This window comes from Euleptes europaea, chromosome 10 (assembly GCF_029931775.1).
Source record: "Euleptes europaea isolate rEulEur1 chromosome 10, rEulEur1.hap1, whole genome shotgun sequence".
In the NCBI taxonomy this organism is placed as follows: Eukaryota; Metazoa; Chordata; class Lepidosauria; order Squamata; family Sphaerodactylidae; genus Euleptes; species Euleptes europaea.
Window position 1 is genome coordinate 69,813,999 of NC_079321.1, and position 27,222 is coordinate 69,841,220.

The 27,222-nt window shown below is 41.8% G+C and overlaps 1 protein-coding gene across 2 annotated transcripts; it reads right to left on the reverse strand.

Annotated features, from left to right (window-relative positions):
* Window positions 1–1,279: 1,279 nt before the first annotated feature.
* GOPC (golgi associated PDZ and coiled-coil motif containing) lies at window positions 1,280–26,965 on the reverse strand. 2 transcript variants are annotated; one of them, XM_056856372.1, is made up of 9 exons: window positions 26,669–26,965; window positions 14,273–14,437; window positions 12,397–12,420; window positions 10,354–10,529; window positions 9,656–9,821; window positions 7,031–7,126; window positions 6,262–6,426; window positions 3,247–3,427; window positions 1,280–1,419 (listed from the first exon to the last, which is right to left on the reverse strand). In XM_056856372.1, the coding sequence occupies exons 1-9, from the start codon at window positions 26,963–26,965 to the stop codon at window positions 1,307–1,309; spliced, it is 1,383 nt and encodes a 460-aa protein (XP_056712350.1). In that variant the 3' UTR covers window positions 1,280–1,306. The 2 variants fall into 2 exon arrangements, with proteins under 2 accessions (XP_056712350.1, XP_056712351.1); XM_056856373.1 differs by lacking the exon at window positions 12,397–12,420 and having other exon boundaries at window positions 26,669–26,876.
* Window positions 26,966–27,222: the final 257 nt, after the last annotated feature.

Consider the following 27,222-nt stretch of genomic DNA (forward strand, 5'->3'; position numbering starts at 1 on the left):
GATTTAACACTTATGTACCCAATCACTTATGCCCTGCCATGCTAAAAGTCATGCGAATCTGCTACTGTTACTGAAAAAATTAATGGAAACCTAGCCTAAACTGTCTTATTTAATACCTCTCATAGAATCATGCCTATAAGGAATATTCTATAAAGGGTATGACTAAGAATGCATTCAGAAGGCCATTCCACCCACCCCAAACACAGCAATCTTTGCAGTACCATAATGTGGATGGGACGTATGTGAAACTGGGCTGTCTGAAGGGAAACAATGCTCAATAAATTTGTGTACTATGTTGTTTTGAAGTCAGATTTTTGCATAGTATCAAAAGCACAGCAGAATTAAAAGTCTGTTGGGAATTGGGCCCCTTCAGGCAATCCAATGTCACAGAGATATTGTGTGCAGCAACTGTGAAAACCTTTGTGTAGTAGAAAGAATAGTCACTGGACTCCACCCTGACTCAGATACAATGGTACAAATGTATGAGACTAACATAAAACACGCGACCGTGAGGGCAGACATAATTTCAAAAAGCCAGTTTTATACTAATCTTGCATATGAAAACAATTCTGTTTAATACCTGTGGAGAATATTTCTAATCCAGCATTGATTGGCAAGAAACAGTTTAAAGGAAAGCATGGATATATACTGCATTAAATAATGCTGGTAGATATCATGAATAAGAGTATCAGTGAGACCCAGTTCATAGATTAAACTTCACAATAAATATTTAACAGCCTAAGTGGCTTGCATGTCTACATTTTAAAGCAAAACTGTGTGTTGTGAAAATCTGCAAAGACATTTTGTTGTTCACCGTTTTACAAGATACACTTTAAAATAATTAGATAAGTCCGTGAGTCAATGCCGAGTTCATGTCCTCCTTATGTCTGACAGTTGAAGGCTATTTCAGTACTGAATGGAGGCCAATTCTCTCCTTTTGTTAATTGTTGGAACCAGTTGTCAAAGTTTCTCTGTCATTCCAGACCTTTTTCACAAACAAGATCCAAAGTTGACTTTAAGAAAAGTCTTTGGAAAGAACATGCTTTGGTTCTTAGATTTCAAGGGAAATTCATTGGACATGCAACTTCTTAGAAAAAATGGGAGATTTACATGTTTAGATTTACTTATAATGAAGCCCTGAGGTAATCTACAGAACAGTTTTTTTCACGCAACAGTAATACAGCTCCTTTAAACCTTTTAAATAGTCTTTCTTTAAAACTTTCTGTGGCATTCAGAATGTGGAACGGTCTACAGTCCATCTTGAGGAAGGATTATTGATGATTGTGTCATTTGTGTGTTTGTTTCCTTAGGCTAAGCTCTCAGCAGACTGGGCTAGTTTAGATACAGTCTTTTCAGTTTCAACTGAATTTCCTAGGTCTCCATTTTCATGGCCACCAGTACTTGTTTTTTTATCAAACACTGCCAAGAAGAAGAAAAATAAGTTTTAAAAAGAATGTAGATTTTTAAAATTTGCACACAAAAAACCAACAAGGTTTTGCTGGTAAGGAATAAACTAATTTTTACTTCAGGGGGAACAGTCATTCCTAGATTTCTGAAGAAGATATAGCAGACAAAGCCAAAATAACCTTCTAAAACCAAAGTCAGCCAAATCTTTGGATACTTAAATCTGGTGACTAGAGCTGTGAACAGGCAAGACAGATCTTTCTACAAACTTAAAAAGGGAACCAGGTTTGCAGGAAAATGTGAAATCTTTAAAAAAAAACAAAAAACATGGGGGGGTGTTAAAAAACCCAAAAATGATAAAACAAGTTCCTGTAGTTTTAAGCAACAGATTCCCTCAGTAGCTGTTGCTAGGCAACCACAGCATCCCCTGCTTCAGTGAGTAAAAAGCAGGGGGAGGGGGAAGGCCTATTTTGGCCTTTAGAGAGAACTCACTGGGGCGAAGCCGAGGGTTGCCAGCTCCAGGTTGGGAAATTCCTGGAGATTTTGTGGTGAAGTCTGAGGAGGGCAGGATTAGGGGAGGGAAGAGTCCTCAGCAAGATGTAGTGCCACAGTCCACCCTCCAAAGCAGCCATTTTCTCCAAGGGGACAGATCTCTGTTGTCTGCAGTTCAAGTGGGGGCTGGAGATACTCAGAATTACAACTGATCTCCAGATGACAGAGATTATTTCCCCAAGAGAAAATGGCTGCTTTGGAAAGAGGATTCTATGGCATGATAGCCTGCTGAGGATGCTTCCCTTCCCAAACCCACCCTCCCAAGGCTCCACCTCCAAATCGCCATAAAATTCCCAACCTGGAGCTGGCCAACCTAAGGGGGACCTGATCTCTGTAGTCTGGAGATCTGCTGTGATTCCAGGAGAACTCTAGGCCCCACCAGGATGCTGGCAACCCCTGAAGGAGAGAAAGAAACATGAAAAGGGGAGAGGCTATGGGGGCTTTCAGGAAAGGGAAACAGGTGGGGGAAATCAGATGCATCCCACAAGTCCTGGTAGGTTCCCACTTGTATCACCTACTCCTCAAAGGTGCTACTGCAGTTGAATCTGGCTAACCTATTCTCCAGCTACATGTGCTGTTGTAGGGTCTTGGGAATGAATATGCTCCTCGTCTTCCCCCCTCCCCACATAACCTGTTTCTTAACTATAAAACTGTTTTGCTAGTGCTGGGAGCAAGACATTCCAACCAGCCCAAAGTACCTTGTGAAACTCCATGCAAACTATACACGCACAATAAGAAAATGCATATGCAGCCCAGCCAGATTTTGAGAACTGAGTTGTCTCGTTATAACTAGCTGAACTTCACTACTCTAGAAGATATCTTTAATCATGTCACAGAAAGAAAGAACAGGGAATAAAGGGAGGGCTCTGCACCATTTGCAAAATATATACAATCAGAACAACCCATATTGAAGAACAGAATTTATTATTTAAACATATATACTTTAGTTTGCTCACACACTGGGCACTGAGAGCAACTCATACCTGCTTCACAGCACTATTATGGCAAAATCGTAAAGGGAAATCACTGAATTTGCCAAATAAATATGTGGATTAATTTCATATCTTGTGACACTGAAGTGGCACAGTTGTTGGTCTAGGCTAGGGAAACAGCATCCTAAGCATACTGGAAAAGCAAACAAAGGGACAGGGCCATAAGACGCATTTTAAAAGATTATGTTTGCTAAAGTGAGTTGTGAAAAGTAGCAACCAAATTATTACATTTAACATACTATGCTTCTTAGTAATAACTGCTTGAATTTCACCTTAATTAGTTTGCAAAAAGCTTTACCTTGCAAGGATCTGACATCTCCACTGCCATCTTTTCTACTGGAAACTGAATTTCCACCTTCCTCCAATTCATCAAGATACAAACGGTAACGATGTCCACTCTCATCCTCGTATTCTACGTTTTCGTCATCTGAGTCTACTTCTGGAGCAACATACACAACTTCAAACTCAATTTCTCCTCTCTAGAAAAAAAATGAAAATTGTATCAGCTATTCCAAGAACAAATGCAATTTAGTTTAGAAAGAAAAGGAGTGGGAAACAAGTAATAGCAACACAGTGGAACCCATTTACACTGTATGTGCATGCATACAGTAAAACCAGCAGCCATTACCGGAGATGATAAGGTGAGGGCTTACAACATCCTTTTTACATTAGAAAAACTGAGTTCATAGTATGGACCTGCTTCAAATTCATAAAGTGACAACTGACGTAACACCTCCACACAAAGCTAAGAGTGGTACATTATGTTGTTGCAAGAGGTTCTTGGGCTGGCAGAATGTGCTGTCCTTAGCTGGGCATGGTTAGCAGAATGTAACGATATGCTTTTATAAAAAGATTTTTCACTCTCTTGACATTGCTACATCCAAAACCCATATATGATCAGATAGAGCCTGAAAAACCCTTCCCTGCATAGTACAAATTAAGTGAACAATAACAATTGTCATTAACTGACTTTCACAAAATATTGAAATTATATTCTGTATAAATTTGCCTCAGAATTATAAGAGATTATGATATAAAGCAGGGGCTACGGTACAACTTTATCAAGTGGGTTGTTACCACACCATCTCTATTTCTCCCTGTCACCTCGAGCTTGGTGTCAGAGACCTACCTTCTTCCACGGTTTGCATTAAAAATATGTAAGCAAAGTATCTGGCCACTGCAGAAGAAAAGGCAGAGATAACAGGAGGAAGCTGGACCACACCAGACTCAGTCATGGTAGTTGGAAATGAACAGGCAGACTGGAAAATCCTAGCAAGGAATAGCCTCACCCCAAAAGGTCATTCAGATCACTGATAAAGGACTCCAAATGTCACCAGCAGGCCGTCTTGACACAATAGATCATGTTGCCATTATCATGCTCTATACATATATCTGGTTGGCCATCTACACCTAATTCCCCCCTCACTTAGATGAAAGGTAAAGGTCCCCTGTGCAAGCACCAGGTCATTCCTGACCCATGGGGTAACATCACACCTCGAAGTTTACTAGGCAGACTTTGTTTGCGGGGTGGTTTGCCAGTGCCTTCCCCAGTCATCTTCCCTTTACCCCCAGCAAGCTGGGTACTCATTTGACCAACCTCGGAAGGATGGAAGGCTGAGTCAACCTTGAGCTGGCTACCTGAAACCAACTTCCGTCGCAATCGAACTCAGGTTGTGAGCAGAGCTTGGACTGCAGTACTGCAGTTTACCACCCTGCGCCAAGGGGCTCCTCGTGGGCTTATATGTACGTGTATAATTAAAAATTGGAAACAAAATACATTTTGTTTCCGATTTTTAATTATATCTGACTTCTCAATATTCCTTCCAAGGACAGATTCCTGAGGCACTCCACTTGTCACTCCTCTCCAAGAGGATAAGGACCCATGAACAAGAGATCTTTGGGTTCCATCTGTCAACCAGTTACAAATCCACCTAAGTCATAGGATCCAAACCACGTTTTACCAAGAATATCGTGGAATCTTATCAAAAGCCTTATTGAAGTCAGTATAAACTATGTCCGTAGATTCCCCTGATCCAACAAGGTAGGAACTCTCTCAAAAAAAGAAGATAAAATTAGTCTGACATGACTTGTTCTCGAGGCTCTTAGTAATCACAGCCATCCTTTCTAAATGCTCAAGGACTGACTGATGATTTGTTCTAAAACCTTTCCAGGTAAGCTAATGGGTCAGTAGATACCTGGATCTTCCTTAGCTGAAAAAAATTAGCTGTGTGAAACTGCTGTGTGAAACTACATACTGCCGCAATTCACAGTCTCTCTGAATTAAATAGCTTGATGGTGCTTACTCTGGAGTAATCTCCTGCATACTGGTGTGGTTCCTTAGAACCCAGGCTTGCCTCCTGCACAGCACGACGAGAGCTGCGCTAAATAAAGGGCAATTTTCCCACCTCCCTGCCCCCCTGCAGCCTTCCGTGCCACCTGAAAATATGCTCCAAGGGCAGTGGTTCTCCAGCAACATCATGGAAGTCAAAGTGGTGGTTGTGGGGCCTACAGAAGGAATGGAAAATGGCCAGATGCTTCCCCCTTTTTATAAGTACACGAGTGCCTTCTGTTCTGTGAAAAACATGAGTATAAGGTCCAAGCCGAAGAGTCGGAGCATTAAAGCAACATGAAACAATAATGCCCACACTGGATTATATGCAGTGAAATTCCACCAGAATGTGGATGTTAGCCTTACATTAAAAATTATTTTCTTTTATTTTCTATGGGACTATGGGACTAGTTTTTAAACTAAATTTGAAAAGGTAGCTGTGCTGTCTGTTTGCAACTTGTTGCTTTGTTATCAACCTTCTGTCTAAAGAGAAGAATTGACAATAAAGTCACATCATTTGCTATAGAAAGTGGAATAAAATAAGCAGTCCTGAAACAGGGGCTGGGTTCCAAACTCTCAGCTGCACTATAGAAAATGAGCCACAAGGTTAATGGGAAATTGGCATTTTTCTCAGCTGCATCCAATTCTCAAGGTAAAAGAAGTGAAGCTGCCCACTTCTTTCTTCATTTCATAACAATTAAAGTTTCAACATGTTAAACAACTCGATGTTGAAACATATAAAGCATAAAAGTCTGATGAAGTTTCACTGTCAGTTCTTCGGCATATGAAAAACACAACAATATTCACTCCTGATTACCCAGCACATCTGGTGTCCCAATAACAAATACAGCTTTCCTCTTAGCACTTGAACTGAGAGGTTCATAATCACTGCTCAAAATGACAAAGCATTCCTGACCCCCCAAAGAGCCACCAGTCACATGCATGCATATTAAAGAGTACATTATGGGATGTCATAATAATTACCTGCTGGGAAAGAATAGTTACAGCTTCTTTATGTTTGGCATCTCTCAGATTAATTCCATTTACCGCCAGAATGGCATCTCCAACATGCAGCCCTCCGCATCGATCAGCAGGCTGGCCCAGGTGGATTTCAGAGATTAGGATGGGAACACCATGCTCCTTTCCACCCTGTGACAACAACAAGCCAGCCTTCAGCCATTTCAAAGTGTTTGCTAGCCTAGAACTGCAGGCATTCTTTAACTCAACTTCTAAAATAGGGGTTCTCAACAAGGGGGGGAATTCCCCCCCAGGGGGGATTTTAGAGTTCGGGGGTGGGGGGAATTGGGACCGCTATTCAGCAAAGTGTGATGTCCTGTAGATTATGTACGATCTGTAAAATTGTAGTTTGTTTTTAATTTTGAGTTAAGAGTGGGAAGGGGGTAATTATATTCTGAACAATGGTGAAAGGGGGGAATGGAGCAAAAAAGGTTGCAAACCACTTTTCTAAAATTAATTAACTGACGCTGTTATCCATCAAACATGTTAATAGAATAATGTCTTTGCTACTCTGTGTTTTTTATGAATCATGCAATTCACAGAGTGCTTAAAGTTGAGTACATGCACAAGCCTAACATCAGATAAGAGTTCTTCCAGCGTATTTCTAAAACTACAAACATTTAACATAAACAGTATAAGCTGGTACAACAGGAAATACACAATAAAATTTGTGCAAATTTTGCAAAAGCACCCTAAATACTGTGACTAGAAAAAGGAAAATGAACTCATTTATTACGGTGATTGAAATGCCCAGTCCTTCATGATCTTCTTTCACCAACAGAACTTTTCTGATTGGACCAACTCCTTGACTCTTCTTTAAGGAATCTGGTTCCTAATTTCAAAGAAATTAAACATGATTAAGACAATATTTTCTTAAGGTTTTCAGGAGAATCACATGACAGAAAGTATTATAATGCCCAATTAGCTCTGTTCCAAGCCCAACCTAAATTGGGACCTGCTCAAGTTAGAGATTTTTCAAAGGTGTACACCTCTGTGGGGTAAAACGCCTTTGTCAATTTCATTTCAGCTTCCTAGAGTTGGAACTGCACTCCTACAACTAACACACTAAGGCTATACTCAGATGTCACACCAAGCCAATATTAAGTCAATAATGTAAATGAATTCGGCTTTTTTTGCTGGGTTTGCATGCACACATTCCTCCTCACACAGGAGTCAGGACAGACCACACTGATTTTGATAGACCCGTGGTTTTACTCAGCATAAGGTAATTCCATGTACATGTTCCAAGTTACAAAATAAAATATAAATGGGTAAAACAAGATTTTTTAAAAGATATGGCTTTGTGCTCGCACTAGAGAGGTCCAAGTGGAATCCTGTGCTCCAGTTTCTCTATAGAACAACTTACATCTTATGATTCCCAGAAAGGCTCATACCATGAGAAAAAAACTGGGCATTTTAATGATTAGGTATAAAAACATTTAAGAATCTGGGAGTAGGATGACTACAATTAAGGTTTCTGTATTTACACATTTAGAAGGATATTGAAAGTGACCTTCTCAGATGCAATAGTAAGTTCAGGGAAGTTGAAAAATGCAAACGCTTTGCACTGTTTGGCATTAACTTTTAAGACGTCACTAGCAAAGGTTCAACTAAAATTTATTTCACACAGAATATCCTGAGGATCCAAATGTGCATACCTGTCTCTCAGCACTATCTCTACAACGTTACGTAGGATTGGTGAAAGGGAGGGGAATGTACATTTTGGCAAAATTTATTTATTTATTTATTGCATTTTTACCCCACCCTCCCCAGACAGAAGGCTGGGCTCAGGGCAGCTTTCAAGATCCAGAATAATAAAACCAATAAAACATCAATTTAAATACCTTTTAAAAATAACCCAAATCAGTTCAGTAAATAGGAGGAATAATACTCCCCCTGAAGGCGCTAAAATCACAGAATAGCTAACTGCCGATTGATAGATGGATCTGACCTCCCCCCAAAATGGGGGGAAAGGGCTCAGCAGCGGGGGAAGGGAAGAGGAGTAGGGAGGCCAGTATTTAGAGAGAGAACCGTTGCTGGCCTCAACCATAAGCCCGGCCAAATAGCTCGGTCTTACAGGTCCTGCGGAATTCTTGAAGGTCCCACAGGGCCCTGATCTTACTTGGGAGACTATTCCACCAGGCGGGCCAGGGCAGAAAAGCCCTGGTCAAGGCCAGCCGGACACTCCTTGGGCCGGCGACCACCAGTAAGTTGTTATTATGCGATCGAAAGTTTATCTGGGGAACATACCAGGAGAGGAGGACTAGCTGGGCGAGAGGACACATATAGATATTGAGCAACATGGGGGAGAGAATCGCACCTTAAGGCACCTTAAGGCACTCCCCAAGCATCACTCTCTGTCCCCGACCATGAAGGAAAGAACACAGCCATTGAAGGGCTGAGCCCCAAATCCCAATGTCTGCGAGGCGGTGGCCTAAGATGTCATGGTCGACCATGTCAAAGGCTGCTGATAAATCTAATAGTATCAGCAACCCGGCCCCGATCCAGATGCCGAAGGAGATCGACTAGAGCCATCTCTATCCCATGGCCAGGGCAGAAGCCTGACTGGAATGGTCTAGGATCACTGCTTCATCCAGAAAGACCTGTAGCTGCTCAGTCGCTGCTCTCTCAACTACCTTTCCGAGGTATGAAAGATTCAACACTGGTTGGTAGTTGGCAAGGTCCCTAGAGCCTAAAGGTGGTTTTTTTAAGAGCGGACGTACCACTGCCTCTTTTAAGCCCACTGGGAAGGTCCCGGAATCGAAGGACAGATTAATAATCTCTCCCAGGGGGCCCACATCACCTCTCTGGAGGCCTTGATCAACCAGGAGTGACAGGGGTCTAAAAGGCAGGTGGTTGGCCTTACAGCTAACAGGATCCTATCCACATCGTCTAGAGAAAGCTGGCTGAAGTGGTCCAATATAGGGTCAGAAGACGGACAAGGGGCCTCCAGTTCACTTACTATGTCAAGGTTAGCCGGGAGGTCATGGCGGAGCAATAAGACTTTATCCGCAAAAAAGCTCAAGAATGCCTCACTGCTAAGAGCCAAATTGATAATCAAATTTGGTAGTCCCTCAGATAGCGACGTTAATGATCTAATTATTCTAAACAACTGTGTCAGGCAAGTGCTAGCTGACACAATTTCAGCTGCATAAAATTCCTTTTTTGCAGCTTTCACTACCACCTCATAGGCTTTCATAAGCATCCTACAAGTGCTCTTAAATATTAACTTTACATTCAAATAAGGCAAATACCTTCATGGTAATTTGAGGTGCAATGGACCACAACAAGATTATCATCTTATGAACAGAAACAAAGGTTCGAATATAATCCATATGTTAACTAAGATCAGAAAACTTACATGTCCCGGGGGTGCTTGCATTGGTCGCTTTAGGTCATTACGACCCCGGCATGCTCTGATCACGGTTTTGTGCCGATGTAGATGGATTTCTGCTTCCAGCTGGTTCCAGAGTTTATCGTGAGCAGGCCCCTTCATATCTCTACCTAGCAACTGAATTTGCTGAACCCTACGAAATGAGAAAGGAATGTGATACATATTAAATGATATATTCAGCTGGTCTTCTCTAGGCTCTCAATCTCACTCGACTACATGATTCAACTAGCAAGCTAAGCATTGGGGGGTACCTCCTATACTTTTTTTACACACATTTCCACAGAGACTCCCTTGCAAATCAATACGCACAACCTCTCCAATTCCCCAAATTCTCCATACCATCCCCAACTCAAAGAAATAAGAACACTTCTCCTGTCATCACATTTATCTTAGAAACAACCTGAGGTGCGAGGAGGGAGACAAAATCCCTGGAGTCCCTGGTCGCAGTTGAACAAGTCATGTGGTTTACTTTTTTCTGACGTTCGTGTTTGGTTTGGGAGATGGGGACTCAGACAGACTGGGGAAGGGAACCCAGAGAGAATCTTTCTCTAGAGGCGCAGGGGAATCCTAGCAGCCCAGGACATACTTTTATGTCCTATAAAACAATTAAATCAAAATACAACAACTAACACTAAATTTCATTGTGAGTACTGAATTTTACAGACCTTCCAGCTAGCTCTTTATCTAAGTATTTGGCTGCTAGTCTCGCCCCATATACTTCAGCCTGGAGCACAGCTATGTGTCGACGAAGAGCCTCATTTTCCTTCCTAAGCAGCTTCACCTCAGCTTCCAGTTGAGCTTCTTTCACTTTTTCTTTCTTGTTGGCTTCAAGTTCTCTTTCCTATCAAATTAAAAAGCCCAGTTATTTTAGTCACAAGCTAAACAATCCGGTTATAAAGGATATGAACGCTGCAAGCATATCAACAAGTCTTCAGCGTCTCAGAAAAAGAAGCCACAGCACACAACAATTGTCTTGTCTCTATGGCACCAGGGGATCACATCCAAGAAAAAGTTTCATATTTATAAAAACAGCCTGGAAAATAAGAACAACCTTTACAAGCCCACAAATAAAGTTTTACTAGCCCAAGAATATTGCCACATCATGAAGCAGTCTGAATGACAATTCTGGAAAAAAATCTCCCACCCTAAGTAAACTGCCAACTGCAAGCTGTGCAGAGACAGCAGAATTACGTGGAACGACACTCTGATCTCTTTTACCAGATAGGGTCACTGGAACATTGTACCCTCAGCCTCCAACAAAGAACACCATGTCAAGAAGCAGGCCTGCCTGGGCCCAGCCATCAGAAAAGAGGCAGCTGGAGGGAGCTTGTTTCGCCACCCCTGCTAGAAAGAACACTTCTCTAGCTGCGAGTTCACCTGCTGCTGCAGAAGTGATGGGATAGACATTGTGGCCTCACCCATCCTTCCTGGGAGGAACACCAGCAAGGGAAGATCGGCTGGCCCCCAACTGGATACAAATATTTATTTTGCTCAGATCTTCCTCTATGTTTTCCCTCCATTCCCTTCCCTGGTAGGGTTTATCATTCTAGTTTGTAAGCTTGAGGGCAGTGACCAGTGTGCTTTGACTGAAATGAGCTGCTTTGGAAGATAATTGCTGTCTGAAAAGCAAGATATAACCTAATAAAAAGGTATAATCATGTGAACATATTCCAATGACCCAAGAGAACATTTAGGGTAATACACTATGGCATTAGTAGTTAAAACACAGGCAAAGAAAACAAAACTACAAAGGACTTAGTAAGCATCTAGATTACTAAAACTATTTGTATAAAAATAGTTATTATACAGAAAGATTTAAAATATACAGCTGATGTATTTAGTTTGCAAATCAAAAACTCACTTATTGTTCCATTTTTAAAAAAATCATTTTTTATGGCCTGGATTCAAAGAAGAGTTTCTGCAAATGAAAGAATTTCTGTCCCTGGAGTGTGAATTTCTCACCTTGCCCCAGGGCATTTTGGGCTGCAGTGAGGGGAGAAAAGGGAAAGTTGCACTTCACTGGCAGAAATCCTCAATTGGACCCAACTTCATGTTGTTCTCAATTCATAGGTAACTTAATACTTTGAAGGATATTTCAAACTCAATCTCCACTATGCAGAAAGCATTTTATATTTTAAAGATTTTGAAAAAAGTGTCTCTTGAATTTTGCCAAATGCAATCTTGAGAATACCTTCCTGGGAGTAAGACCCACTGAATAACCTGAGTAGGATTGTGAGTAGACCTGCTGGGTTTGTTCTCTATGATTCATCCTTGTTGGACTTTGATAAGTGGACAGATGTGCCACATCACAACACCTGGTTTTCAAAAGCAGTTTGCTTTGCAGTTTGGGGAACTGCTGGGTGAGAAGCCCAATTTCAAAGCCCAAGTGCACGACAGAGTTACCGGTATAAGCCTGGACTTGTGACCACTGTTGATTTTTAAAACAATCTGCCAAGTTTACCTTCAATTCCAATATGCATTTCAGAATTTTCTAATTAGCCACAGTAATCAACAGCAGCAATACAGACACGAAGAAGAATATCAGATCTAAAAGGAGCACTGAACACAGGTAACTTGGCTAATAAATGGGGAAAAGAGAAGAATCTAAGTAAGATCCCGTTGCACTAAATATTCAGATCAATATGTGCAATTCTCTGCGCTAAACTACAGCACTGAACTCAAACAAGAAAGGCAGTCAGCAAACTTACCATATCCTCCACAGAAGGGACAGACTTAAGACAGGAGAAAAAAAGTTTCAAGATTAGAAATACTTGCAAAGATGGCAGGCTTAACAGAAAAAGGCCATATATTAGCTGAAAGGGCTTTTTCTATTCCAAGCATTTTTACTAAGCATGTGACAAAAATAAAAATACAGTCCTATACACACTTACCTGGGAGTAAGCCCAAGTAGAACAATTCAGACTGACATCTTAGCAAACATGTATAACTGCATGGAGTACTTTAGAACAGACAATTTTCTGTAGCAAATGGGATCTTTTTCACATTTTGGATGGGGCAAATTCCACAAATAGATGGCAGTTACCTTTTAAGTTTTTTAAAAAAGGAGCTGAATTTCATGTAATTGTTGAAGCACATTTTTGTCCTATTTATACTCCAAGATAACTTCAAATATAGCTACTGATAACCTATGTACCTAAGCCTGCATTATAACAAGCAAATCTCTAAAAGATCTTCTAATCTTAGTTTTTATATCCAGAATTACATAATTTAACCTTTGCTTGAATCAACACTATCTAGATTTAAATGGTATTTTTCATCTGAAAACACTTATGTGCTTTTAAGCTACAAATCATACTACACTAGCTCACTGAGAAAGCAGGGGAGATTGGAAAAAGAATCTATTTGGCCCAGGTCTCCCTCAGTCACCTATTAGCAATGTATAGTACTTTTTAAGTTATTATATTTTGCAGAAACTATATACTTCCTTCAACACCCTCCGAAAAAGAAAAAGAGAGAGAGAGCATTTATAGTCAGATCCTGGCACAATGTAGCACTATATTTAAATGATTTAAAGCCTGTTGGTTAATTACTTATTTCAAATATGCAGCTGGGACCCAAACTGCTGCTTAGGCTTACCAAGGGGCTTGTACTAGCCAGCAGAAGTTTTTACTTTCTTTAAGTAGCTAATCCACATGCAAACTGTTTTTGAAGTTCACAATGTGGAATCCTGCTGTTTGAGAAAAGCCCCCTTTGTTTCACATATCTTATCTCCCTATTCCTGGTTATAGACATTTTCACTGACAGGCATTGATCTTCTAAACAGTAAGCCTATCCAAGAAAGAAGTATCCACTTGGATCAGTACAGTATCCCAAAACTTGCAGGATGAAGCCCTGAGTAAAATCTAATGAGTTAGTCTCAGAAGTTAACGTTATCTTCTTCATTAGATACAGTAAGTAGCACTAGGCAATCCGAAGAGAAAACAAGCAGAAGTATTCAAGTCAAGGATGGCAAAGAAAGACTTTCAGAAATAAAGTACAAATTCCAAAAATAGAATTGTCTCTAAAAATCCCTTCCTTGTATTTCTTATGACCTTGTGAAACAAAAGGGACCAAGTGCATTATAAAGAATTTTTAATTTTGCTTAAAAGCTGCGATTTCCTTCACATACCATATGCTAATCAGAATTCCTAATTTTACAAATCAACCTAATTTCTGGCATCCCAATTCTCTCAACTTTCCCAGTCACTATTTTCTTTTGACAATTTTTTTTAATAACTATATATATTTTTGTCAGTAATCCTGAGCATCTTCAGTAGAATGAAAAAGAAGGATACAAATTCTATTCACAAACTAAATAGAGTAAGAACTAGGGTTGCCAACCTCCAGGTACTAGTTGGAGATCTCCTGCTTTTACAACTGATCTACAGCCGATAGAGATCTGTTCATCTAGAGAAAACGGCCACTTTGGCAACTGGAGTATAAGGCATTGAAGTCCCACCACAAACCCCACCCTCCTCAGGCTCAGCCCCCAAAATCTCCCACCAGTGGCGAAGAGGGGCCTGGCAACCCTAGTAAGAACTCTACTGTGTAAAATGCAACTGCTCTTTACTCAACCGGACTCACCAGTTTTGCCTTTATTGCTCCTGAGTCAACACTCTGACCAGTTTTGGCATGGAGCTGAAGCTGAATGGCATGGAGTTGTAGCAGTTGGTCATGCACCTCTTTTTCTAAAACTGCTTTTTCAGCACGCGTTTCTGTCAGCTCTGATTTCAGATCTACCAGCTGGGCCTGGAAGATAACATAGTTCAAAAATCAGTAAATTTAGTGATTCTTACAATGCTAAAACACAGGAAAAAAAAGAGTTGGTTTTTATACCCTACCTTTTATACTCTACCTTTAAGGAGTCTCAAAGCAGCTTACAATTGCCTCCCCCTCCCCACAGCCATGTGAGGTAGGTGGGGCTGAGTTCTGAGAGAACTGTGACTAGTCCAAGGTTGCCCAGCAGGCTTCATGTGGAAGAGTGGGAAAACAAACCTGGTTCTCCAGATTAGAGTCCGCCACTCTTAACCACTACACCACGCTGGCTCTCTCTCACACACACTGCAAACCTTCCTATACTTCAAAGGTGTCTAATATCATAGACTGACAATAATGTTTCCTATACAAAACTGCACAAAAACCCTGGTATTATATGATAATCCTCTTGAATAGCAGGAGGGATTCTTCCACAGGGAAGGTTCACAAAATCACTTTGTGAAAATTTTTTCACATGTGTAAACCCCCCTTTCCTCCTAGGAATCCATTCATGACAAACGGCCACATGAATCAGCCAACATTAGTGGTGAGCGACAGCGCATGTGCAATTAATTCTATATATATTTTTTATCCATCTTGTATGTCTCGTATTGCCAATCCCACACTACAGAAAAGATACAAGTCTTCATACAGTCAAAATACTTTGTGATTTCTTCCTAACTGATCAAGAATGAGCGCTCCTGCGTTTACACTTTCTACACTCAACAATTCCCACTCTATGATAGGTGATTATAAATTATCAAGGAGCAACGATGTGATATAAATTGATTTCGAGACTGTGGAATAAACAGACTGAGTCCTTGCTAGACATGGAATGCTTGGAGTAACAGAAATACTGTTACTGGTGGGGGGGATGTTTGTGTTTAAGTTCCAAACACGGTTAGAAAATCATATTCTAACTGATGGAAAGGCAGAAGAGCAATTCTAAGACTCAGATTAGTTTCAACTTTATTATAACTTCTGGTTGATAATCTGCTTCACTAATGAAAGATCTTCAGCTGGGAATGCATCCTAGCTTCTTTCTGTACTGTTTTTGGGCAATCTAACAAATCACAAACATTTAACTAGCCTTTAGGGACGCAAGAATCATGCGTCTTAAAAACTTTAAGATGAGTCTTAAATCTCAATTCTGACTGATTAAATTTTCAGAAAAACATTTTAAAAATAACCAATTATACCATTTGTGACCCCAAAATTCTTAGGAATTTCTGCTTTGTATATGCTTTCTGGCACATAAAGATTATAATACCATGGTGACTTACCCTATCCCTCACTATACTTAAGGAATAAGTGAAGGTATGTACTAACCTTTCCCTTATGTTTTTTATTTTACTCTAGGGGAAAAATAGATTAATCTCTAAGTACACTAGGATACAAAATGTGTACTTTATCAGCACAAGAGACAGAAGGCATACCACAGTCTCAAAAATGGAAAAGTGCTATAATTTATTATCACTGTTTCCTTTTGTGTTGATTACTCTGCTGCAGCTGCAAGAGTTTGGAAGAGACACTCCTCCAACTGCAAACAAGAATGACCGAGCAAATCTTGCTGTTATAATTGTCATCTTGGACAAACATACTGATGAAGGTATGCTTAACTGTCAGGAAGTCAAATGTTAAGAAACTGACTTGTAAGTAAAGCAGTCTTGCTTCTAAAAACATGACCATTTTATATTCATTACAGAAATCATAGTGGGAAAGATAATGCTGCCATATGGCTTGGCAAGGAACATTTGGGTAGAGCATTCAGAAAGCAATCCCATTCTGGAAATTAGATTTAGCCAATATCTAGCTACTATGAAAAATTGTTGGAATTTATTTTAAGCTTTACTGCTCATTAGAACTGATCTTCGCCCATATTGCTGAAGGCCTGCTTTCATGTACAATAAAGTCACTTTTTAAAAATCGCTGTACCATGCAATAAAATGTGGATGAACACAGAAACCTGTGTGCTTCCAGCTGATGGTGCTCAGTCATTATGACCACAGCTGCGCAACAGCTGTTTCAGGTCTACTTCAGAACTATGTCAGATATCACCCAGTCATCAGGGGCCCTAGAACAACTGGATCTAGAATTTGAAACTAATGCAACAGAAGCTATCTAAATAACAGCATTTTGAGGAGAAAGGGAGGGGGAAACTACTGTACCCGTTTCCGAAGTGTTCCGACCGGGATTGAGCAATGGCGAGCCGCCAACGGTCGGAGCAGCCAACTGGCCGCTTGTGAGAGGAGTAACAGCCGCAGCTTTCCTCTGACCGCCTTTCTTTGAAGCTTCGGCAGTGGCTGAGAAGCAGGCAGCGGCAACAAGATGCTTTGCCGTCTTTAGATGAGTCGAGGCGACTCTTTTTCTCTTGCCGCTTCCTCCTTTTTTATTTTTGCCTTTGGAGTCACCATCGTGACTGTGGGAAGGCAGATCTTGGGCCGATGGCATCGCCACTAGGAGGCCCGGGTCCAGATCGCCCTGGGAAATATAAGTATCGTCCTGACGATCCGCCATCTTTTTGGCGGGAACTACTCTAAACTGTCCTGTTCTGCCTCTAAGACAGAGAAGGGGAAAGAATAGAGTAAGAAGGAGTAAATCTTTTTTTTTAAACTATAGAATAAGAATAAGAATAGGAATAGAATAAGAATAGGATAAGGAATAGAAGTATTTCTATAGGTCTAGACAGAGAGCTGTGGGTACACTGCTCTCCCGTTGTGAGGCTGGAACAAAGACAGAAGAAGGGGCGTTTCCCACAGAAGACAGAAGTTCAAATTTGGTTCCTGCCTCCCGGGTCAACAGGAAAAGGAAACACCCACTCTTAAGATGCCCTCCTCTCCCAGAGCGAGAATTAAGAAGAATCATGAGTCATGTTCCAGAATATCTCTGTTTGCAGACAATGATCAGCCCTGCTGAGCCTAGCTGCTGCTCCACATGAACTGAAAACGCATCCAATCCTAACCTGGGACTGTATGCTGCGGAAAAGACAAAGGTGTCTTTCCTACCACTGTGGATGTTTTCAGCTGGAGTCCTCAGACTTAAAAAATCACTGTACAAATTACTGCATTGTAACCAGTACTGCATTTGGAAACAAGTGTGCAGCTGACACTCATTTGTAGCAAGAAATACAAACATCTTTCTTCAAAGAGGTTAACCACTGTCTAACATTACATCTCTCCAGCCCTATCTGATTGTGTGTCTCCTCTAGGTCTGGAAAAAATACTGTGGTGAAACATGAAGACTTTATCTGGAGAAATAAAAGTCTACTAGCATTCCTATTGGAGACTGGCCTGTTCTGGATGAACTTTTTCATACCCTAGTAAAATTCTAGAATACTGTTGTTAAAACTTCAGAGTACCAATAACAGACACAGAATCACTCTGTAACTGTTACTGACTGATCTTCATCAATTTGGTTCCTTCCTTCCAACATGCACATACCCATGCCTGCTACTACTTATTACCACTGCATGCTTATTGTTTTTTGCTTGGCATTTGTTTCTGCTGTTTTGTCCATAATTATACTTGCATTTTGGACTTGATAGCATCATATTGTAAAGTTACAGAATGATTTATTTCTTGTTTTCAGTGCTGAAACTTAATAAAGTTGTATTTGATCTTATCATCATTCTGTTTTCTGCCCTGACAAAATATAATACTTTTGCCATATACAGTAACACAGGCCACAGGCTACACTATCAGAGTCATTACTGCAAAAGTATTTGTAAGTATACAAAGCATGTATGCCAATAAAAAGTGGCAAATAAAACAATATTGTATCATTAATTATTCCTTAGGAATTTAACATTCTACTTTTTTAACAAGCCTACCCACCTTGCCTCTTCTGGTTTGATTAGTGCCTCTGGATCTGATAGTGTATAACTATGCATTTTTACTAGAGATATCATGGTAAATTATTATGTATTATGTCATTATTATTTTAAACTGACTTTCTATTATGGTTGTTATTATACTGGATGTGAGCCACCCTGAGCCTGACCCTGGTCAGGGAGGGAAATAAATTTAATAAATAACAACAGGTGATCAATTACTGACAACTTAAACCAAAACTCACACTACAAACAAGTCCCAGGGTTCCTCTAACATTACTGTTCCAAAACAGGGTTGGTATTTTAAGGGAGCCTTAAGCGCATGGAAACTTACTACTTGTGCAGCATGATCCTATTAATGCTCACTCATAATTCTTACTAAATTAACTGGAGCTTACTCTAAAGAATGCACACCACTCAGTATTCTTATTACTTAGAAAGCCATACTAGCAAATTAAGTTGTAAAGTATAAGAAATACACAGAAATTTAGTAGTGTGTATATATTGACTGTAAGAGCCCCGTGGCGCAGAGTGGTAAGCTGCAATACTGCAGTCCAAGCTCTGCTCACGACCTGAGTTCGATCCCAATGGAAGTTGGTTTCAGGTAGCCGGCTCAAGGTTGACTCAGCCTTCCATCCTTCTGAGGTCGGTAAAATGAGTACCCAGCTTGCTGGGGGCAAAGGGAAGATGACTGGGGACGGCAATGGCAAACCACCCCGTAAACAAAGTCTGCCTAGTAAACGTCGGGATGTGACGTCACCCCATGGGTCAGGAATGACCCGGTGCTTGCACAGGGGACTACCTTTACCTTTATATACCGACTGCCCTAAACTGAATAGCCCCAGGCTAGCCTGATCTTGTCAGATCTCAGAAGCTAAGCAGGGTCAGCCCTGGTTAGTATTTGGATGGGAGACCTCCAAGGAAGTCCAGGGTCACTACACAGAGGCAGGCAATGGCAAACCACCTCTGAATGTCTCTTGCCTTGGACACCCCACGGGATCACCATAAGTCAGCTGTGACCTGACGTCACTATATATTTAGTTGGTGCTGTCAATTCATATACACACACATATACATATATTTGGTGCCATCAAGTCACAGCTGACTGATATATATATTCATTCACTAGCATATACAGAATGTTGAACTGAGTCTAAATACACAGAACTCAAGTAGAACAGAATATTTACAACATGCAGCGCTATCCAAAGGTATTTTTGACAACTATATTACCATATTTCATAATCACATAAGTTTGATTGACTGGAGTTAATTAGACAATTTTTAAAATTCCATTTTTAATTTTTTTAATTCCCCTCCATTGGGGAGAGGCTGTGGCTCAGTGGTAGAGCATCTGTTCAGCATGCATAAGGTCCCAGGGGTTCAATCCCTGGCATCTCCAGTTAAAGGGTCTAAGCAAGTAGGTGATGTGAGCAACCTCTTCCTCAGACCCTGGAGAGCAGCTGCTGGTCTGCACAGACAATACTGACTTTGATGGACTAAGGGTCTGATTCAGTATAAGGCAGCTTCATGTGTTCATCTTCCTGTTTTTATTCTTGATGCTACTCCATACTGTATATTCCTCATGTATCCTGTATCGCCTATTTTTGTAGTGTATGCATCCACTGAGATTTAAGTATCTCTGTTCCTGTTTGATGAGCGCACAGATTTTACTTCATACTGAAAAAGACGATGTAGTAATCTCGTACTCCAATGTGTATGTATCAAGAATGGCAGAAGGTGAATTTGTAAGAGAACCCCTAGTCATTTCTGTTGGTGAAGATATAAATAGGTATTCAGTTTCCAAATGTTCAAGTTCAGCGTTGGGGATGAAGGGGTTTCCAGATCTAAAGGTTTAAGACCAATGGGGTCATGAGCATGACATGTGCATACACAGAAGTTATCGTTGTCAGAAACGTTTACCAGTCATACCCTAAATTGTAAACCACTTGGCCCACACCTGTAGCAGGCTCAGTTTTTAGTCACTTTTAATTTTCTCAACTCAAATTCTTCTCAAGGGGTTTCTTTCCCATTCACTTCTCAAAATGTCATAATACTGACTTGCTTGATAAAATTTACAAAGTGAATATTTACCAAGTCACTTCCAATTTTCTTCAGATGCATAAAACAGATCTGTACTACGCCATAGCAAGTATATTTATTTTCTCTACTGTAACTGTTTTGTACATCGTTAGGCTCATTATTATAAATGCAAATATTTGGGGCAGGAATTTATCCTTGAATATATTGTTTAACAAAACCTCACGTATCTGTGACAGCTCGTATCAAGCTACAGTTCTCTAGTAATAGTTCAAGCTAATTCAAAGTGTGGTGTTGTGGGGGGGGAAGGGGGGGGGAGAGTAACTGCGTATTTAAATTAGGTCACTACCAGTAACCTGCTTTTCAAAAAAATGAACCATGTTCCATAAATAGGAACATTCTGCTTCAAGCATTTCAGCTTTAATCAAATTAATAATTATCCTAGTTTGTCTCTCTTCTATATGAACCTTGTCTACAAAATAATCCACTACTTGCATTACCTCTCTAATGATATTTGTACAAGTGAGAAGTGTCTTATAACCCCTCAGAGTAATTTCTGTACACAATGCACTTTTACATTCTTAGCATCCTCCCATACTTATGTATGTGCTTCAAAGCTTAGTACGGATTCACAAAGGTGTGAAAATATGTTTTAATGTCAAACAACTACATTCGTTACAAAACTCTTCCCTTGTGGTTTCAGCTAATGATGCATGGAAGCAAATTGTAATTTGATAAGAATGCACTTAAGGTCACATCTTCATTTAACCACTTCCACTCAAATTACTCCTCATGCTTCCTCCCAGGGCCAGCTCAAGACACTGCAGCATGAGACAGAAAATTAAATGGCACTCTCATGCTCTGTAGTAAAATAAAAATTAAAAGTTGAATTTGCCTCCCTTTAACAGTGCCCAGCTGTGTCTTAGGAAGTGACAGCTTCACAGTAAAGCTAGCCGCATTTCCCACAAAGCTGGAACACCTTTAAAAAACCTAGAGGGCTGTGATGATGGTTGTTTAAATTTCAAATGACTGTGAGAGAAGCCTGTCATTTAAGAGTTTACTCAGAAGACTCTAACTGTGCAATCCAGAAGGTGGGGGAGTGGAGTGGCATAGGAGCTGGCATGACCCTTGCACCAGCGTCCATGCCACTTGCACAGTTCAAATTGCCATGGACACTGGCGCAGTGCCACTTATGCTGGTTCTGTGGAGCGATGCAGCAGCATGAGGCTCGGGCACCAGTACTGCCTCCCCCGCAGCATTTTTCTGGCGCAGATACCTGCACAGGGGTACGGGGGGGCATTCCTGGAGGGGAGCTAACATTAGCTCACAAAGCCCTTTCAACCGAGGAAAGCGGCATTTTGCAGGTGTAACTCGATGCCTGCAAAATAGCTGGTGTAGCCCCATGAAACTCAATGGAAGAGCTGCACGGGGTTTTGTCAAAAGTCAATTTTAAAGATTATTTTCAGGCCGGAAAGCCTCTCAGGAGGTGGCGCCAGCCGTCAACTAACTACACCTTGCTGGATCAGGAGAATGCTGTAGCCATAGTTTATCTTGATTTCAGTAAGGCTTTTGATAAGGTTCCCCATAATATTCTTGTTGACAAATTGGGAAAATGTGATTTAGATCCTGTTACTGTTAAGTGGATCTTTAATTGGTTGACAGAGAGTTAATGGTTCCTCAACCACTTGGAGTGAAGTGACTAGTAGAGTGCCTCAGGGATCTGTCCTGGGCCCTGTGTTGTTCAACACCTTTATAAAGAATTTGAAGGAACAGAGGGGATGCTTATTAAATTTGCAGATGATGATAAATTGGGAGGGGTAGCAAATACAGTAGAAGACAGAGCCAGGATACAGGATGATCTTGACAGGGTGGAGAATTGGGCTAAAACCAATAAAATGCATTTCAACAGAGATAAATGTAAAGTTCTGCATTTAGGTAGAAAAAATCAAAGGCATAATTATAGGATGGGGGAGACTTGTCTTAGCAGTAGTGTGCGCGAAAAGGATCTCGGGGTCTTAGTAGACCAAACACTGAATGTGAGTCAGCAGTGTGATGTGGTAGCTAAAAAGCCTAATGCGATCTTGGGCTGCATCAACAGAAGTATAATGTCCAGATCATGCGAAATGATGGTATCGCTTTACTCTGCTCTGGTTAGACCTCACCTACAGTACTGTGTTCAGTTTTGGGCACCACAATTTAAGAAGGATGTAGACAAGCTGGAATGTGTCCAGAGGAGGGCTACCAAGATGGTGAGGGGTCTGGAGACCAAGTCCTATGAGGAAAAGTTGAAGGAGCTGATAAGGATTTGCTCAGGATTGCTCTCAAAATCTAGACACCTGCATAAAACGCATTTTCTAACATACATACAATTTTTGAAAGTATATATAATCATTTCTTGTGGATGTTTTAATGCTGATTTGTTTCTACTACACCCCAACACAGGATTTAAAAGTATTAAACTGGACTTTAGTTCAGACAGTAACCAAAGATTAATAACTCTTGGAACTAAAAAAATGGCATGAAATATTTGCCAAAGAAAAGATACTTCTAGGATATACACGTTGAATACTTCTTTCAAGCTTTTTCTATTTTGGGTGAGTAGACAGCCAGACAGAAAGACAACCCATCTTTTATCCCACTTTTCCTCCACTAAGGAATTCAAGGCAGCTGATACAGGATTCTCAAGACAACTCCCATCCAAGCTCTGATCACACCCAAGCCCACTTAGCTTTAGCAAGGGTGGAGCATCACATACCCTCAGACTAGAATGATTTATCCAGTGCTATACTCCCAAGTAGCAGCCCTGATAGCTCAGACTAGCCTGATCTCCAAAAAGTTCGGAAGCTAAGCAGGGCCAGTATTTAGATCGGAGACCACCAAGGAAAACTAGAGCTGCTGGCAAGGCAAGGGCTAACCTAACCTCTGCTCATCTCTGGCCTTGAACACCCCCTAAGGTGGCACTTTGTAGGGTCAGTTGCAACTCAACAGCACACACATATTCACAACAACCCCATGCGGCAGGTCAAAGAACAGTCCTCATGAGAGATTTCTTGGCTGATGTTAACCCACGTTTTCACAGCTCGTGCCCAAAGACTTCAGCCACCACACCACGCTACACACTGACGTTTGCTTAGCTCACCAAGCAAATAACATGCTTTTGGCTTCACAACCAGCCCCAGCCCGCGATGCAATGTAATCTGCTATTGATTCCCATTTTAGGGGTGGGAAACTGAGGCAAGGGCGGGTCTGAAAAGCTCCTCTCCTGTGACAGTACCCCAGAGATCTCCCGGTAATAATTGGCTTCCAGACTGCCAGGGAAGGAATTTCTGCCTAGCTACAAGCCTGCTCTGTGCACTGGGTAACTGGGCTAAGAGTCGTGGACTGTCAGAGTGAACGATAAACCATGATAGGAGAAACTGGATGAAACTGCAACTGTCCTGAGTCGCCTTTCCGTCTGTAATACAATCAGATATGGATAACTTGTTGATGTATCATCATAACTTGAATCTGGATAAATCTCTCTTCCCCAGTATAATCGGGACTCAGAGATTTCTGCCCATTAGGGCCTCTGAGTCAGCATCTGCAAATAAACTGTTTTCCTTTTATCCCTTAGAAGCTCCTTGATCAATTGATCTTGAGCAGCATATATGTAGTGTTGGAGGGATATAAGGATTGAAACAAATCTTGCCACTGACAATGTAGCCTTGGGGTCCCTATCGCTTAGTAAAAAAGGCATTATGTCAGTCCCAGAGGAATTGGATTTGTATGTTAAAAGGGAGGAAATATAGTGCGCTCGAAGTTCCTCGTAAAAGCGGCTTTCCAAAAGGGCATGGGCTAATGGTAGCCGAGTTCCTGGCCAAGGTCCTAAAGGAGGGAGAAAGAAGGAGGGGAACCCTCATTTAATTGTTTATTATAAAATTTACTGATGAACTGTGTATTCATTCTTTTTTTAGATCCATCTCTACCTTCTTTACCTGTTTGTTTTGTTACTGTGAATGCTAATAAAGGTTCTGTATTCTGAATAGGCATGGGCTAATGAGTCAATAGAGCCAGAAGAGCAAGGGCAGATCTTGTCTGAGTAGGGTATATTCAGAATTCTGCCCTGCATTACCATAGAAGGGTTAGCATTCAATCTAGCCAAGCAAAAAGCTCTACAGAGACGAGGAGTTGTCAGATAATATGTATAGGCAGGCAGACAACGTGGAGGGGGTATTCCGAAGAATGGATGAACAGACGCGACGAGCACGAAAAGCAGTGCTGTTATAATTGAGCTCTTTAATGCGCTTTTTAAGTTTGGTAAAAGCTTCAGTTTTCCCAAGATCTAATAACATATCCTGTGAGAAGCCCAACAACGACAGTTTCTCATCTAAGATTTTTTGCCATGAGGATAAACTGTTTTCTTGATAATGAGACAGCAAGGTAGACTTCCCCTGACTATGGAAGATTCACTGATTTAGCAATTTGTAATAATCGCTTTTCCTTTCTGTAAACGTATTGAAATGTATTAGGACAGCAAGGGAATAGCTTGTTGCTGGGCAGGATATCTCTGTGTGTCTATGTCTGTAGTAATTGGGGCAAGAGTCACGGAGGGTTACAGTAAACCAGGGGTGGGGAACGTCAGGCCCGGGGGCCGTATAAGGCCCGCGAAATCATTTGGTCTGGCCCTTCATGGGTTCTGGCAGATCTCTAGCTCAGAAGGATGCTGCCCTGCCTGAATCTCTTGGGCCCAGCTGGGGACAGAAGAGCTCAAAAGCAAGTCGCTCTATGTGGCAGACACTCAGTCATGCCTCTTGGCTAAATGTTTGGCCAAATACAGCAGGCTAATTTTTAAGTTGATAATTTTGTATGGCCCGCGAATGATGTTATAAATATCCAAATGGACCTTGGCAGAAAAAAGGTTCCCCACCCCTGCAGTAAACCATAACAAGAACTGGGTGAAACAGTTACTTTACTGCCGCCTCTATGTCTGTAGTGCTTGTCAGCTTTACCCTGAATGTTGATGAGTTGTCATATCTTGAAGTTGGATAAATATCTCTCCCTCAGTACAATCGGGACTCAGAGGCCATTTATCCATGGAAGGTTTTGCATTGGATTTGCCACCCTATAGATGCACATTTCCCCCATCTGAATTCTCAAAACTCTGCACGGCGGCTTATTGTTGAGCTTTGAGAATATGAATGGGGGGAAAGTGCATCTAAAGCACTGGTTCCCAACCGGGGGTCCATGGACCCCCAGGGGTCCGCGAGAACTAAATTAAGGTCCGCGAAACAAAGTTATAAACCCATAATAAATAAATATTTTCAATTAAAAGTCCTCTATTATAAAATATATCTATTCAAATATCATTCTAAGTTTAATGTTTAACTAACAGTTATGATTGAAGTTTATTTTCAAATTCTCTGAATTTTTATTTTGAACCTTGGGGTCCCTGCACCGAGCCAAAAAGTCCTAGTGGTCCCTGGTCAAAAAAAGGTTGGGAACCACTGCTCTAGATGCACATTCTCAAAACTCTGCACGGCGGCTTATTGTTGAGTTTTGAGAATATGGATGGGGGGAAAGTGCATCTAAAGCACTGGTTCCCAACCGGGGGTCCGCGAGAACTAAATTAAGGTCCGAGAAACAAAGTTATAAACCCATAATAAATAAATGTTTTCAATTAAAAGTTTTGTTATAATATATATTCAAATATCATTCTAAGTTTAATGTTTAATTAACAGTTACGATAAGTTTATTTTCAAATTCTCTGAATTTTTATTTTGAACCTTGGGGCCCCTGCCCCGAGCCAAAAAATCCTAGTGGTCCCTGGTCAAAAAAAGGTTGGGAACCACTGCTCTAGATGCACATTCTCAAAACTCTGCACGGCGGCTTATTGTTGAGTTTTGAGAATATGGATGGGGGGAAAGTGCATCTTGAGAATATGGATGGGGGGAAAGTGCATCTTGAGAATATGGATGGGGGGAAAGTGCATCTAAACTTCAGATGCACTTTCTCCCCATCCATATTCTCAAAACTGTTTTGAGAATATGGATTGGGGGGGGGGAAGTGCATCTAAAGAGCGGCAAATCCAAGGCAAAACCTTCCATGAATAAATGGCCAGAGATTTCTGCCCGTTAGGGCCTCTGGGTCGCAGCTGCCAGAATAAACTGTTTTCTTGAAATAACGATTCGGGTCTCTCTCTCTCCCCCCCCCCAGGACCCCCGTTTACCACAACAATAACGATCTTGGGTCTCTCTCCCCCCCCCCGACCCCCTGTTTTACTGCAACACTCCCATTCCCCCCACCGCACCCCAAGCCCCCTCTCCCTCACGCCCAGCCCTGGGTGGGTAGGTGGGTGGGGGGCGGCTGCCTCTCCCCACCTCGAGCTTGTGGTTGATCTGGGAGACGGTCTGGGCCTTGTGGCACAGCTGGGCGAAGCAGGAGCTCAGGCTGGTCATCTTCTGCCTCCCCTCGTAGGTGATGTCCGCCTGGTCGGGGTCGATCTCGCCCAGCAGCAGGTCGACGTCCACGAAGGCCTTGTCGAACTCCTTCTCCAGCACCTCCAGCCACCGGAACATCGACAGGCCGCCGCCGCCGGGCGACGCCGCCGGCCCCGCCGCCCCTCCGCAGGCCCCGGGGCCCGGCCCCCCGCAGGGCCCGACCCCTGCCCCAGACATGGCGGCCGCTCTGAGGGGGACGCGAGAGGCCGCGGGGGGGGAGGGGCAACAGCGGCCGGAAGAGAGGCCCTCCGTCGTCTTCCCTTCCGCCTCCCCCGGCGCATGCGCAACAGGCTTTCGGAGACGGTTCGTTCTCTTTGGGCGGGAGGGGGAGGGGAGAGAGAGAGAGAGAACCCTGACGCGAAGATCGGCGGTCGGCTCGCTCGGCCTGCCACCCCTGAAGGCTGGGCCCGCCGGGTCGGCTGCGCGGATCTCCC

Excerpts from the sequence above, each read along its gene's own strand:
- GOPC (XM_056856372.1), bottom strand. The coding sequence starts at position 26,965 with ATGTCTGGGGCAGGGGTCGGGCCCTGCGGGGGGCCGGGCCCCGGGGCC. Across the intron at positions 7,127-9,655 it reads TGCAAGCACCCCCGGGACAT|GAACCAGATTCCTTAAAGAA; the intron begins GTAAGTTTTCTG and ends CTTTGAAATTAG. Across the intron at positions 3,428-6,261 it reads TAACTATTCTTTCCCAGCAG|AGAGGAGAAATTGAGTTTGA; the intron begins GTAATTATTATG and ends TTTTTTTTCTAG.